General features: G+C 38.1%; 1 protein-coding gene across 3 annotated transcripts in view; it reads right to left on the minus strand.

Moving 5' to 3' along the window:
• Positions 1 to 16,182, minus strand: part of RYR2 (ryanodine receptor 2) — a 719,519-nt gene that overhangs the window by 190,281 nt on the left and 513,056 nt on the right. For all 3 annotated transcript variants that reach the window (XM_079900749.1, XM_079900747.1, XM_079900748.1), the window contains exons 46-52: positions 15,985 to 16,171; positions 14,123 to 14,228; positions 11,310 to 11,430; positions 5,549 to 5,718; positions 3,795 to 4,015; positions 2,377 to 2,467; positions 183 to 323 (exon numbers count right to left, since the gene is read on the minus strand). In XM_079900749.1, the coding sequence (XP_079756875.1) occupies positions 183 to 323; positions 2,377 to 2,467; positions 3,795 to 4,015; positions 5,549 to 5,718; positions 11,310 to 11,430; positions 14,123 to 14,228; positions 15,985 to 16,171 (1,037 nt within the window). The remainder of the gene's footprint in view (positions 1 to 182; positions 324 to 2,376; positions 2,468 to 3,794; positions 4,016 to 5,548; positions 5,719 to 11,309; positions 11,431 to 14,122; positions 14,229 to 15,984; positions 16,172 to 16,182) is intronic.

The following is a 16,182-nucleotide window of genomic DNA, read 5'->3' on the forward strand; positions in this document are numbered from 1 at the left end:
ATGACTACGAAAAGTTAATATAAATTGTATTCTCAACATTTGTTATAAATGAAGAGAAAAAATAAAACTATGTCAAGTCTCGATGAGCAAAGACAGCATTCCACTATTCCACTAGGAATACTATCTTACCAAGACCCTATGGCTTTTCAGTTGTTTTATCATACGAATAAAACCACAATTACCTTTTGAGACAGGGCATCAAAAATGCCCCAGAACAACTTTCTTGATAAATGAAGTTCTTCTTCTGAGGCAGCTCCGAAGTTTCCCCACCCTCCAGGCAGGCAGTAGTATTTCCAGCATCTTTCATAATGATTTGTCAGCAGCTAGGTGGGAAAACAATTCTAAGAGCACTGAGCTAAAGACACATGGTATAGATTTTCCATTTCCTCCCACATGGCATTCTAATGCCAATGCCACGTGATAAGGCCAACTGATATGGAACTGCTCAACCCCATATGAATTCTTTTGGAGAATACTAAGATCTTATATAGGATGTCTCCTTAAATTGAATGCTGAGCACAAGATGAAGACCAAATGACCAATTTCACAAATTATCTTGAACAGAATTCTTTAGGAGGTTGTTTGGTTATCTGTGTACCCCTGAGTTCTACTTTAGTTGCTATCATTTACTTACAATTTTATGACTTGTTATCCTGTGGAATCCATGCATGTAACAGAGGGATTGATGTCACACTGACCCAGAGGATACAGCACCTAAAATGTGCATTCTCAAGGGACAATACCTCTGAGTATTTGTGCTTCTTCTCTACCTACCCTGAATCATTACACTTTACGATTTGCTTCAGAACAGACATCTCTAAACAAACTCCCTAAACTGCCCTACTTCCATAATTTCTTTATCTGTAGCTCTTTGGTGGTTTTGGATGTAATTTATTTTCTTACTGAGGGTCTATGTTGCTTCTTAAGTTTTTAACCTACAAATATTTTGTGGGACTAAACTAGAAGTTCAAAGACATGGATGGAATTTTTCAATTATTCGGTAGCTCTTTGGATCATTTATTCTGGGTATATAAACTGAAAAATATTCACAACTATTTGCCAAATTAATAAAATTATTATTAATAATAATTAAAATAAAATTATTTTTTGAATAAACTGTAAATTTTTGGACCCTCTTTCCTATAGCTAAGGAGGAAAATAAATTGAGTGTTACTCTTATTAAAGCTAACTAGGTCTCTTACTGTATAAATATTTCTTCTCGTTTGGTCTCCCTCACACTTACGAATCACACACTCACACACACACACACACACACAATTTAGGAATCTCAAATGATGAAATATTGAGATCTAATTTGCTTAGAGTAACAGGCAAATATCTATAATGCAAAAGAGTTTTACCACATAAAGTGATACTATATCTTTTTTCAGGTATTTTCCAGCTCATTTGTATTAAGAAAATTTTGCATGACAAGCAAATGATAATAACTGTAAAAAAACCAGGATTTTCAGCAAGGATATAACTTACTTTACATAATTCATCAATTTCTCTAGATTTATTAAACCAAAATCACTTTTTGTAGAGAAAGATTGTTTATGTTAAGTATCTAGGTGTGCTTAGTGTAAGAGCAGCTGAAAAAAAATAGCAGCTTATTTTTATCTTAAACCTCTTTTCATGGCACAATTACTGGGTGGCCATGAGGAAGAAATGATGCTTACCAGGTGGCAGAGCAGAGTGGTCACCTATAAAAAGTCCACTACAGGACAATGACTTCCATGCACAGACCATGCCACTAGATGACACATTGGTACACACCTAATACCTTAAAATCGTGAGCCAGGACTGGTATATTACATGACAGGAAAATATTCCCAAGTCAATAAGACAGAATGAGACTTGATCATTCACGAACAGAATAGTAAAGCTGGGAAGCAAAAATGTCAGGGACTTTACTCTGTGACAAAATGTAACTGCGTATACATAAAGATCATATTTGATCCTTATGAAATGATATTTGGAAACTGTCATTTGATTACCAACTTAGAAAATGTTGTTTTTCAAACCTATTCTTTATGCCTTGAGGTTGCTAATACTTTAGGCCAGGCCTATTACTGTGTTTTCCAGCCTAAGAGTATCTTGGTTCATCTTTTTCTTGTGGCCCATTTTCTTTCCATTGATTTCTATTTCCACTGATTTACAGTAAACCAATCTTAGGATTTCTCTGGTCTTTTATTACTTGTTTATTTTAGGTTGAGGTACACATAGCTATAACTTACATGCCCATTTCAATAACTGGAAGAAATTTTCCAGCATCAAAGATCAAACATGATGTATCTGAGAGATATACATATTGTAACAGGAAACAAAGCCAGAGGACCCAGTAATCAAATGACTACAAACACTTCCTGTACTTACCTTAAGAGGCATCTTTGCATGTTCATTTAATAATGGGACATCAAATACTAATCTTCTGAGTAAGTGCTGCATCATAGAAGGTCTCAATTGGCTGGTGGAACAAAGCTAATTTTAATAATGAACATTTAATAATGTCTAAACTAAGTAGAATAATTCACTAGACTAGATTATACATGCCAAGAAACTGTACCTACACCTCTCTTCAGATGATGTTAATTTTAGGTGTTCCTAATCCAGAGATTAACCAATAGTTACATACTTTTGTAAAAAGCTACATTTCCAACTCATCTCTAGCTCCCTGATCTGAGGACCAACCCTTATTTGCTACAGGAGATGTTCCTCTTCTGCTCTTTCCCTTGCTACCACTCACAACTGCAGACCCCACTGTCGCTACTAATTTAGTAAATGCTTCTTCCCTCACTCCAGTGAGTGGGAAGGGTCTTCAATGCCCAGATCAGAAGCAGAAAGAGGAGGGAGTGTAGGAACAAGAGGAAGAGAAAAAGACTGAGACCGAAATTTTGCCAGAGGAGAAAGGGAAAGAAAACTAACACACAGTGACCATTTACTGTGTCGGCAATCCTGACTGCTTCATCTCATTTAATATTTAGAAAAAGTCAGTGAGACAGATATTTTGATTCCATTTCACAGAATTTTGGGGTCAGGGAACTAAAATTAGATTATGAACTAACCTTTTTTTTTTTTTTTCTTTTTTTTAACCTCCCTCAGTCCCATCTGGCTCCTACACCCATACACTCATTCCACTATGAGTGAAAACCTTTCCTTTACCAATGTGCTGGGCAGGCTGCAAGCTTTCACCTCCAAGAGCTCCTGTCCATCAGAAAGAAACCATAATCCTAGCTAGAGGCCTGAGAAATTGTCACTTTGACTGTCAGAACCTCAAAAGGAGAAGATATGCTTCTGGTTTTCAGAGTAAGACCTTCAAACACTTCTATCTATAGGAAGCGGCTTTCCAGGCTGGAGGAGATAGTCTGTCTTCATCACTGTCACAATAGGTCATACTTTAATATTATACTACATATATTTTTATCTTTAATAAGTCTCTGTTTTCTCTTCTCTTCTGGAAGAGGAGTTAAAACCATCACACAGTGCAAAGGGGAGAATCTATTAATATTACACTAACGTGGCCGGCGACAGCTCACATGCCAACATCCAGAATAGCATCATTGGTCCAACACTGTATCCAATGGCTAGATACCGAGAGAGTCTTGGAGGAACACTCCTGAACTTGATCAGGAGCAAGGGCACTCTGGTAAGACTCATACCCCAGCACATAAAATGAATTAATTTTATGGTCCAGAAATTGTTGACAACATTCAAAACAATTTGTCAAGGGCCAGAGACTAAATTCTCTTTCTTAAAGAAGAAGAAACTTGGTATAGACTTCATTGCCCACTTACCCACAAATGGAGAGTAAACACACTTCTATGGAATCTCGTTGAGCTTTGGTAAGTGAGCAGCCCTTAGAAAGTCTGTACACAGTGTGAAGTAATGAGTCAATGAGGGAAGCATGGTGCTCAGTGCCGGCAAAAAGAGGAGCACATCTTGTTAACAAAGGCAACACGGCCGTGCAAAGGTACCGATTGAGGGCCAGGGCCATGTCTGTAGCGCTCAAAGCAGCCTAGAAAGGAATTGGAGAGGAGACAGTCATTTGTGTTGGGCAGGAGACAATTTTCAAAGGGATCCACAAGTTGACGTGTACTTTCATTACCTAGAAAACGACAAAAGTACGTAATACGGAAACGGATTCCTCTGTTACAGATTTACCTGTGGTTCATATGCTTTTTTATCACTAAAGACAATCAATTTTCAATTGCTCATAAATAGATAAAAATTAATGAAGTAATATCTATCTCTTCAAAGAGCCCCAGAGGTTCATGTTCTAAAATAAAATATTGGGGGTTTCCCTGGTGGCGCAGTGGTTAAGAATACGCCTGCCAATGCAGGGGAAAACGGGTTCGAGCCCTGGTCCGGGAAGATCCCACATTCTGCAGAGCAACTAAGCCTGTGCACCACAACTAGTGAAGCCCCTGAGCCTGTAGCCTGTGCTCTGCAACAAGAGAAGACACCACAATGAGAAGCCCGCGCACCACAACGAAGAGTCGCCCCTGCTAGCCACAACTAGAGAAAGCCTGCGCACAGCAACGAAGACCCAATGCAGCCAAAAATAAATTAATTAAATAAATTAAAAAAAAATTTTAATAAAATAAAATATCAAGGGTAGGATAGATGAAAGATAAAGACACTAATGATATCAAAGAATGTGAGTGCTTCCCTTTACTAGGAGAGGTAAGAGAAAGGAGTTTATTCTCACAGTAGATCTCAAATACATAAATTCTTTCTGAATTCTATGTATGAGTATTAATTATATTTCTGTTCATGTCCACCAGCATCAATAACCAAAGGCTGATTGTCCTACCATGTTATCAACTATACTACTTAGGTTCAGAATTTCACATGAACACAACCAAAAAAACAAAAAAATTCAGTTTCATTTTTGTGATTCTCCTCTCACAGCTTTCACTACTGACAACTCAAGATCTGATTTCCTCTGATATCAAAAAGACTCATTTAATTGAGAATAAAAAGAGGTATTATTATAGCTACTAGAATAACATTTAGAGTTTCAGCTTATTTTACAATGTTTCAAATAGTAGAACACTTACACTGATAATGGCAGATTCTCAATACTGGCCACTGGATTCACAGGACAGATTTGTGGCTATATGTACGTTAATAAATGAAGGCACCGGGAGGATACTGTGATTGGCATGACTCAACAATGTCCACTAAACCTGCTCAATACTTTAACTGCTTTTGTTGAGATGCATAATTATTTATGTTGACTTCGAAGTGAACAGGAGCCACTGTGACCTCCCAAATTAGGGTTATATCAACTTTCTATTGTCTTCCATTGCACCTGATCAGAATTCTTATCTTACTCTTCAGGTTGTCCATTTTCTCCACTATTCAGTGAGTTCCTTGAGGATATAGTCTATTTTGCTTTCTGTTTACCCTATGTTTGCCTAAAAATATAACAGGCACTCAATAACCATTTGGTGACAATGGATGAATGAACATATCTATGAAAAAATATCATATGGCAGAGGTTGAAGAGTTAAAAGTTGCAGAAGTCATTTGTTCAGATCATTACCGTATCTAAAGAAGCAGCAGCCCGCAGATCTGGCAGAAAGCCAACCTCGAGAAGATGGAGGAGGAAATCTTGAACCTCAATTCCATAGACCCTGTCAAGGAACAAAACCATGGCTGCCTTGTGATCTGGGCAGAACCCCGCAGACATGTCAGGCTCCACCACATTCCCATCTAAAAAAGAGAAGGTGACACATCGTTGTTAATGAAATAGATTACAAATGGCTACTTTCCAGCCTTCTCGTGTTTTAAATAAAGTTATCTGGTGAATGGTTTTCTGTCCCTCTACTACCCTCAAGCAAAGGCTGGGACTTAGCTGAGGCAATAGGGCAGTGCAGTGTAAATCCATGGTCATTTAAATGTTATTTGGGCATCCATTTGTTAACTGTGTATAAGATTAGGACACAGCATTATGCCAGATACCGAGAAGGAAACAAAACGGCACCCAAAATCCAAACTGTAAAACTAAGAGTAAATATCATAAAGCTAAAATGTAAAGTAAGGTTTGCATTCATTTCAATACAAGAACCTCTTGAAAACTTAATAAAACATTAATAAAGTTCATGTACCCTATGTGATAAACATGGTACATTTACATCATTTACATATTTATGGCTCAGACAATTACAGGATAATGAACAAAACTCCAGGAACCAGTCTGACTTTCAAATGAAAGATGTTTCATTCATCATAATAGCATTTAATAACATTTAAAACATATTTGAGAGACATGTTATTTTCTCTATCAACAGTCAAGGCTTGATGCCTATACAGAGGAGTGAATTCCTTAGTATAACTCTGTAGATTCGTAGAAGGGATCACTGATATGAAGAATTAGGGAATTATGTGCCCACTGAAAATACTGGAGAACAAACTTGTTTTCTGTTTGACCACGTGATAATTATGCCACATTGCTGCTGACCACACACTCTAAGACTCTGCAAATACTATCACAGAATCTTTATTACTGATGCAATGTTGGAGAAAGAAGGACCCAGGGAAAGAAAGATGATACATGACCATACCCATCCTGAGAGAATACAGTCACAACGCTTTTGTTTTCATTCACAGTCGATGAATGAATTTGATATTTGAATCATGAAAATGAACAAATAACAATGTTTTAAAGGAAATTAGACTGAAGACTAATACGAAATCACTTCCATTCCTTATAATTAATAATAACTAATACACCTAATACCTTCCTTCCTGTAATTACAATAATAAGAATAACAATGCTTGTCATTTGTGCTGTTGTCAGGTATTATGTTAGGAATGTTCCAGACACACTTCCATATAATTTTCACACGTGCACTATGAAGGTGGTCTTATTATCTTCCTTTAACACAAGATAAAAAGCGACTTTTAGGGAAGTTAAATAACTTGTCCAAAATGGCACATCTAGTCATTGGCAAAGTTAGATTTAAACTAAGTAAAATTGGATTTAAAATCCAACCCGAGGTAATTTAATCCTTACGTTAAATCAGCATGCTCTAATTTTTGATTAAAAATCTACATGAAACTCCAGTTCCATTCTCCTAAAAAATCACATTATAGGTAATTTATAGGATTCTATTCTTCTAACAGAAAGCTGTGCCTAAGGAAATGATAAGCAACTCATTGATCTTGAAATAAGATTTGTTTTTTAAACACTCATTCAGGTGGACATTCATCTTAAGGAATGCTGCAACTCCAGCTGCCTGGGAATGAAGACTCATGCTGCTTTATGCTCTCCACCTCCTCAGACACACTGGGCACAATACAGCTGATGAACTGCCTCCTCTCAGACTCCTGGAAAATGAACTGGCCCAAGGAGGGCCAGCTGCACTGGCTTTACCCTGTGCTGCCTGCATTATTCATCCACCTAAAATGACTACCTCACACAATCTGCCCAAACCTGTCTGGACCAAGAGCTGCAGGAAAAGAGTATCTACTTTTGAGATTAGACACTTGCCTCTTATTTTTTCTAAACTCCTCCTTCTTTCATTATCATTTTGGGCTACCCTCTAGTGCTAGGATAATTATAATAAAAATGTATGAGACCCATCAGAATGGCCCTCAGCAAAAAGTCTAGAAACAACAAATGCTGGAGAGGTGTGGAGAAAAGGGAACCCTGCTACACTGTTGGTGGGAATGTAAATTGGTGCAGCCACTATGGAGAACAGTATAGAGGTTCCTTAAAAAACTAAAAATAGAGCTATCATATGATCCAGCAATCCCCCTCCTGGGCATATATCCAGAGAAAACCATAATTCGAAAAGATACATGCACCCCTGTGTTCACTGCAGCACTATTTACAATAGCCAAGACATGGAAGCAAACTAAATGTCCATCAACAGAGGAATGGATAAGGATGTGGTACATATATACAATGGAATATTAGTCAGCCATAAAAAAGAATGAAATAATGTCATTTGCAGCAGCATGGATGCACCCAGAGATGATCATACTAAGTGAAGTAGGTCAAAGACAAATATCATATGATATCACTTATATGTGGATTCTAAAAAGTGATACAAATGAACTTATCTACAAAACAGAAAACAGACTCACAGACTTAGAAAACAAACTTATGGTTACCAAAGGGGAAAGGTGGGTGGGGGGAGGGATAAATTAGGAGGTTGGGATTGACATACACACACTACTCTATATAAAATAGATAATCAACAAGGACCTACTGTATAGCACAGGGAACTCTACTCAATACTCTGTAATGGCCTATATGGGAAAAGAATCTCAAAAAGCATACATATATGTATAACTGATTCACTTTGCTGTACACCTGAAACTAACACAACATTATAAATCAACTATATTCCAATATAAAATAAAAATTAAAAATAAAACTCACGGCCTAGGAAAAAAATGTATGAGAAAGTCCTTAGCTAATACTGAGGCGCAGGGTACTAATGTTTAGAGGCAAACTTCACATACTAAATACAGAACATATAATAGGAATTATCAGCAATAGCTGGTGATGCTTAAAGAAACAACTGACTTGTCATTGAAACCTAAGAAGAAATATTGATGGTTTAAGTTTTAAAAGTTGATTTAATGCATACCACAGCAAAATAAAAACATACAAGTTTCTGTCTACATTCTCCATAAAAAGAAAGAAGATTTAAAAAAAAAGCATCAATTTAACAATGACCAGTAGATGGTGTTTTAAAAATTAGTTTTCAGTGTGACTGTGATAGTTCACAAAAAATCCTTTAAATCCTCAGGTAGACATTATACTGCATATTTATGACAAAAAAGTCATAACGTTACCATAACTCAACTAAATAGGACAGGAAAGAAACTAACTTGGAAAATCTTAAAGACTAGTAAAGACAGATAACTGGAGGAAAAGGAGGTATATTGAGACTTTTGGGGCAATTCTGAAAGGGACATCTGGACACTCTTACAGTCCTTGTTTTTGGTTCTTTGTTATTACTGATTTTAACCGTAAAGGCTAGCATTTTCTTATTCCCTAATCCTTGTGTCACTGTTATTATTCTTATCTTTTTTCCTGAGAGTGTCAATTTTGTGGCTCAGAACGTAGGGGAAAGACAAGATATTTTATTTATTTATTTATTTTTGGCTGTGTTGGGTCTTTGTTTCTGTGAGCGGGCCTTCTCCAGTTGCGGCAAGCGGGGGCCACTTTTCATCGCAGTGCGCGGGCCTCTCGCTGTCGTGGTCTCTCTTGTTGAGGAAGGAGCACAGGCTCCAGACGCGCAGGCTCAGTAGTTGTGGCTCACAGGCCTAGTTGCTCCGCGGCATGGGGGATCCTCCCAGACCAGGGCTCGAACCTGTGTCCCCTGCATTAGCAGGCAGATTCTCAACCACTGCGCCACCAGGGAAGCCCGACAAGATATTTTAGTTAAGTAAATGAATGCGAGTTAGAAGTAAGGTGAAAAGAAGGTAAACGAGGAGAGTCTGTTTATACACAAGAAAAAGAAACTGCCTAAAATGGGGAAGACAAAAAGCTAGGGGACAATTTTTAAGGTCCAGCTTTCCCTAAATTTAGAATGGGTATTCAGTTATCATGGCTGTTTGTGTCACCTGAAGATGTGGGTGTGTAAGGTTAGCCAACACGAAACTTTACTTCCTAACAATACGGCCGGCAAGTAGGGTAGACTGCTTGCCATTACACAGTGGTCCCCTCATTCTAGACTTGAGGTACTGACAGCTAATCTTCTCTGGGCATAATTCATGAAAGAAAAGGGTCATCACGTGTACTTCCTATCTAAATGTGTTTTCGTTCTAAAATCAGAAGTTTGTATAAAAATGATATATGTAACAATATCCAATCAATTCTGGAAAACAGAGCAAAACTGCCATTGGAAAAAGGGAGAATAAAGTATAATTTGGGACCTAACATATCTTTTAGGTGCCTTCAGTAACTGCTTAAATTGTTTTATGGGAGGCAGAGAGTGAATTACCAACAGGGAATTAGGCCTTGGGCCCAGGCCATGTGCCATTTCTGTTGTAGTCTGGGCTAGTGCAGGGGCTCAGCATGGGGGAGAATCGGGGCCCTATCACCACCTCCACAGTAAAGCATCAGCTCCTCACTCCATCCTTCCTGAGCTGGGCCCTCCCATCTCCTCCCAACCTAACGCAAGCAGGGCTGTAAGGAATCACAGCTTCTGGGCGTTTATATGGAGAGTCTGTTGACTTTATTTTACATGCTTTAGAGTTAACATTGGAAAATTATTCACAAGCAGTTCTCAACCAAAGATGGCATGTTGTAAAAGAACGATAAACGTTGAGTGAAAATGGGGAGAAACAAATCTTTCCAAAATGTTCTCCTCAGTCTTGAAAAGGGCACTTCTTTCAACACACTGGCAATTTTTAAGTCACTAAGTCAAAACCTATGACCATTGTTTTAGAAAAAAAGCATTATAAGAAAGTGACCACGAAAACTATCAAAAAGAGTGAATTAAGGTGTTGCTGTCAAGAAAGAGAAGAACAGGGCACCAAAGAACTCTAGGAGAGACATTAGATAAAACAGTTGAGATGCTTATTTCCCTTTTCTGGAAACTGAAATGTCACCTGAAGAAGACTTAAAATCTCTTTGGAAACAGAGCTTGGTTAAAAACAATGCATGTAGAAAATATTTTATAAAAAATATATTTTGTAAATTGGGGTATAGTTGCTTTACAATGTTGTGTTAGTTTCTGCTGTATGATGAAGTGAATCACCTATATGTATACATATATTCCCTCCCTCTTGGACCTCCCTCACACCACCCTCCACCCCACCGCTCTAGGTCACCACAGAGCACCAAGCTGAGCTCCCGGTGCTATACAGCAGGTTGCCACTAGCTATCTTTTTTACACATGGTAGGGTATATATGTCAATCCTAATCTCCCAATTCATCCCTCTATGTTCACACATCCGTTTTCTACATCTGCCTCTCTATTCCTGCCCTGCCAATTGGTTCATCTGTATCATTTTTCTAGATTTCACATATATGTGTTAACATACATACAGTGGAATATTACTCAGCCATAAAAAGGAATGAAATTGGGTCATTTGTAGAGATGTGGATGGATCTAGAGTCTGTCGTACAGAGTGAGGTCGGAAAGAGAAAAACAAATATTGTATATTAACACATATGTGTGGAATCTAGAAGAATGATACAGATGTAGTTCATTTTTTAAAAGAAACTTATGTAGTGTAACTATGCTGCAGGGAAAGAAACCGTGGGTACTGATGATCTTATTGAAAACATCACACCATCCACGACCTACTGAATTACAAAGAATGGAAATTCACCTTACCTTTGGCTATCGTTGGCATCTGAAAAGCAATGCTGATTACTCCCACCAAATCTCCCAGTGGAATCAGGGATCTCAAAATAGACCTGATTCTGATGGCTTCTCCCTTAGCAGCATGAATCAACTACAGGCAGAAAAATAAAGGAACAAAGAATAACTGTGTGAAATCAATGTTCTAATTCTATCTAGAAAATTGGAAGAATGGGAATCCAAGTCTAAAATAATTTTCTGTTCATTATATAAAGTTAGGCCTCTTTAATAATAGAACCACTCTATGATGCAGCAATTCCAATCCTGGGTATATATCCAAAGAAAACAGAAACACAAATTCAAAAACATATAGGTACCCAAATGTTCATAGCAGAATTGCCTAGATATAGCACCCTAAGTGTCCATCAACAGAAGAATGGATAAAGATGTGGTGTATGCGTCTATCTTTCTATATCTATCTATATCTATATAGATATATAGATAGACAGACACACACACAACAGAATACTACTCAGCCATAAAAAAGAATGAAATGTTGCCATTTGCAACAGAATGGGTAGAACTGGAGGGCATTATCCTTAGTGAAATAAGTCCGACAGAGAAATACAAATACTGTACATGATCACTGTATGTGGAATCTAAAAGATAAAACAAATGAACAAATATAACAAAACAGAAACAGACCCACAGTTACAGAAAACAAACTAGTGGATACCAGTGGGGAGAGGGAAGGGGGGAGGGGCAAGACAGGGGTAGGGAATGAAGAGATATAAGCTATTATGTATAAATAAATAAGATACACGGTTATATTGTACAGCACAGGGAACACAGCCAATATTTTATAATAACTTTAAATAGAGTATAACCTATGACAATACTGAATTACTATGTTGTACACCTGAAACTAATATAATATTGTAAATCAATTATACTTTAATTAAAAATTTTTTTAATTAAAAATAAATAATAAAGTTGAAACTCTCTCACAAAGCGCTGTTTCAGGCTTACAGACAGATATTTACTTGCCACACAATTTTCATTGACTTCAGCACACACTGAGTCACATGCTGCAGTCTAGGCCAACAGGTATATTCATCAGAATAATAGTTTTTATCCTCTCTGGGGTATTAAAGTATTTTAAGACTGATAAGTCTGTGAATGCTTAACCCCCCAAATTACATATAAATATCTATCCATCACATGAGCAATAATACTAATGGAAAAATTATTATCTTTAGGTTCTGAACATACACTAATATTTAGGCTGGTTTAGCCTTTTTTGTTTTGTGATAAAAATGTCATTGTATATCCACCTATATTCTACCCTGATTTCTCCCAAGGATGGGTTTATAATGTTGGGGAAAATGGTGAACATGGATCCTAACAGGTGTTTTAGACCTTCACTGGCTAATGAAGTATCTATGAAGATCGTGGACCTGACATAGTCAAGGATCTCAGCCCATCTCTGCAACAGACTGGAAGCTTCCAAAGCCAGGGAACACATCTGTTCCTTCACCACAGAGTGTGAAACAGAAGCACAATTTCTGACACCTAGGAAGTCCTCAATTAATAGTTGTTGAAGGTGAATACATTTCTGAAGTGCCAAGGTTAGTCCCTTATTAAGTCACTTGGTTGTTTTTCCCTTTAATATAATAGAACAGAAATCTTCTATTTATTAGCATAATTTCTCTCACGGTTCCTTTGATTTTCCACTTTAACAGGAAAAGAATGAATATCGTGGGCATAAAGTTTTTTCTCTGCAATGACCTTCCAGCACACAAATTTTTGATAGTCTATTCCCATTTACTATAATGAAAATCTCACTGATAGCAAGTTAAGTCGTTACAAAAACTCAAACTCCAGGTTTTCTAACATTCTAATATTTCTCCATCCTGCGATTCCTCTCTGTTCACAACAAACGATTACATCCAGAAAGCAAGAAAGTTTTAACCTATGGGTGTGAGAGAAAGAGACAAAAACAAACAAGCAAATCCCGCTCCTCCTACCCCCCCCCCCCACAAAAAAAGACATAGATTCGAAGGGTAGGGAGAAAGGTGATGTGTTGTAACTAACAGTCACTTTGGCTTCATGCTCAGAGCAGTTAGAAGTGTATTTGCTTTCTTCCCCAGGACTGGTCAATGTGCTTCAGACTCTGGCTGTTTCCCATCAACAGATCATGAAGCTAATTTTATGGACCCTGGCTAGCATTTTTTAAATTAATATAATGGAAGAAAGCAGAATAGATTAGAATAAAGTAGAAAATAGCAGAATGTATTACAGAGTAAAAGTAAATATCGTTCCATGAACTTCAATTACCTTTTGGTCAAAAAGTTTATGAAAACTCTAATCAATAGGGTCTACATAGCTCTTTCCTTTCCCATGACCTGCTCCCAGCCCCACTTTCCCTTAAACCAGTGGCCAGCATGTAGCAGCTCCTTCAAAAGGACTAAATATTATATAGCAAGGAAACAACCCTTGGTAGGAGTGGTGCTTTCTGCATGCACTAAAACAGGAAAGGACACTGTATAGGAAAAATAAGTTCTTTCCTTCTTAAAGTGTGGGGAGGCTTATATGAGTTTTAGAGATATATTAGTAACTGACTAGTCTATTAATGACTCATAACGAAATCTCATCACTAATTTTTGTAACCAAGAAGATATTTCCAACTAAACAAACACTTGTTCAGCAATGAGGCTGCAGCAATTATTTTTAATGGAGCATGAAGATTGATGGTTTTGGATACTTTTGTGGTTTTTGCAAGTGACGGATGTCTTAACAAAGAGGAATAAGCCAGGATTTTTGTTCTTGGACCCCACGGCACTTACATGCATTTCGGGAGCACAGCGTCCTAACAGGTCAATCAAAGCTGCATAAAATGTCATGATGGCATTCCCCATGTGGATGGTATCATCTTCCTCCTCTTCTGTATCACTTTCGTGGATTTTTCAAAAGAAACAGAAAGAAAAGCAAAAGAGATAATAAAATGACGTTTCAGATTTATTACATACTTTTCAGAGGAAAGGGACCAGTACGGTAATTAATTCTGCTTCTTCTGACACTTTTCACATATGTGTTTAATATACAGCTTGACATTTCAAAAAGGAAAATAAAAATGGGCTAAAGACAAGATTTGAGATTCTATCACCAAGAAGGCATCTGTGGGAACTTTAATATTAAGATTCCTTCAAAACGGAAAAAAAAGAGGAATTATGAATTTGATGGATTCTGCTCATTTCTACTGGCAGACAAGATATTAACAGAAAATAACTGACTGAAGAACTTGGTAAGTTTACTTTTGTCAACAGCATACATTTAGAGAAAGGGTGACAAAGGTCTGTCCTATAAGATGACATATACAAGGCACCCAGTAAGGTGATTTGCCCAGAGTACTTCATAAACGTGATTTCATTTACTCACCTCTCTTTACTCTGCCCCACCCACTCACTCCCAAGTAATACAACATGAAAAATATAAATATTTCATTATCTCGTTGATGAGAGACAAATGTGGATGGCCCTGGAAGATCGTGTCATTCCTTGTTTAGTGGCCTGGCCGACAGCTGCCTCAGCTGGACTCAGCAGTCTGCAGAGTAACAGCAAGGCCTGTTGACAATATCGTTCCTTGCAAGCAATGCTGCTCCCAAGGTCCTCAGCTGCACACTCACTCAGGTGGTACTCGACCAGCAATCTCTTGGTATATTTTCCATTTGTTAGAAAAACTAAGGGATTCCTAGTTCCTCAACAGTTAACTGATAAATATGTAACTTGCTCTTGGAGCGCTCCCAGCCTGGAACCCTGGCCTTGCTGTCGATGGAACATTTACGCCAGGTCTCTAAGTGGGAGAACCAGGGTTTGCAGGACTACCTCTTTGCTTGGAAAATTGCCTCCAATAAGCCCTATGTTATATCTTTACCAGTGGTACTAGCAGTGTGGTTGCATGGGCCCCTAGCAGGACACTCAGCTCCATAGATTACAAAAATAGGAAGCTGGGACTTCCCTGGAGGTCCAGTGGTTAAGACTCCATGCTTCCACTGCAGAGAACATGGGTTCGATCCCTGGTCATGGAACTAGATCCTGCATGCCACGTGATGTGGCCCAAGAAGGAAAAAAAGGAAGCAACACGCCTGGATGAATTTATTGCTGGAATCAAGTATTCACAACAAAGACTATGGAGAAATGTAAGGTAGTCGCTGCCTCCCTGGTCACCAAGACCTTAATAAAGCATTTTACTCCCCAAGGTGACAACATCCCCTTTTCTCTGCCAACACACCAGTTTAGTTAAGTCCCCATCCTCTTGCTAAAGGTCTCTTTCTCTTACTATTATCATGAAAACTCATTCCAGCTAGCCTCCCAGTAAACTCTATTCTAATTTCAAAGGCTCACCTCCCATCATTTGTAAGAACTCACTGCTCCCTAGAACCCTGAGAAAATTCACAAAATACATCTCCTCCTACAACCTAAGTTTTTTTCGACTAAATCCATACCATCTTCCTGAGGTCCCTCTTTGCTCATTCACCCTATTCCAGCAGCAAATTCCATCCCTTCTCTCAAAACACATTTCATTATCAAGGGAAGAAATCCGGAGTACCAGAGAATTATACTGCAATTAAGAGAACGCAAATTATATTTTGTAAAATTAAAAGTCAAGTGGTATCATTTAATCTTAAGAGTGTGCATATTCGACCTACGGGGTTTTGCTGGATCCACTAGTTGGTGAGGGACCATCTCGAGAAGGATCCTCAGCTATTTTTATGGCTTCTTCCATGGCTGCGAGCAGACCATTCCCACCTTCCCCCCTCAAGGCAGGACCGAAACACTCAGGCCTCCGGATGAGCAATCTCACCACGACATTTGCATTCTCCTCCACGCTTTCCCCTAAGATCAAA

The sequence above is a fragment of the Stenella coeruleoalba genome (genome assembly GCF_951394435.1).
Source record: "Stenella coeruleoalba genome assembly, chromosome: 16".
NCBI classification, from domain to species: domain Eukaryota; kingdom Metazoa; phylum Chordata; class Mammalia; order Artiodactyla; family Delphinidae; genus Stenella; species Stenella coeruleoalba.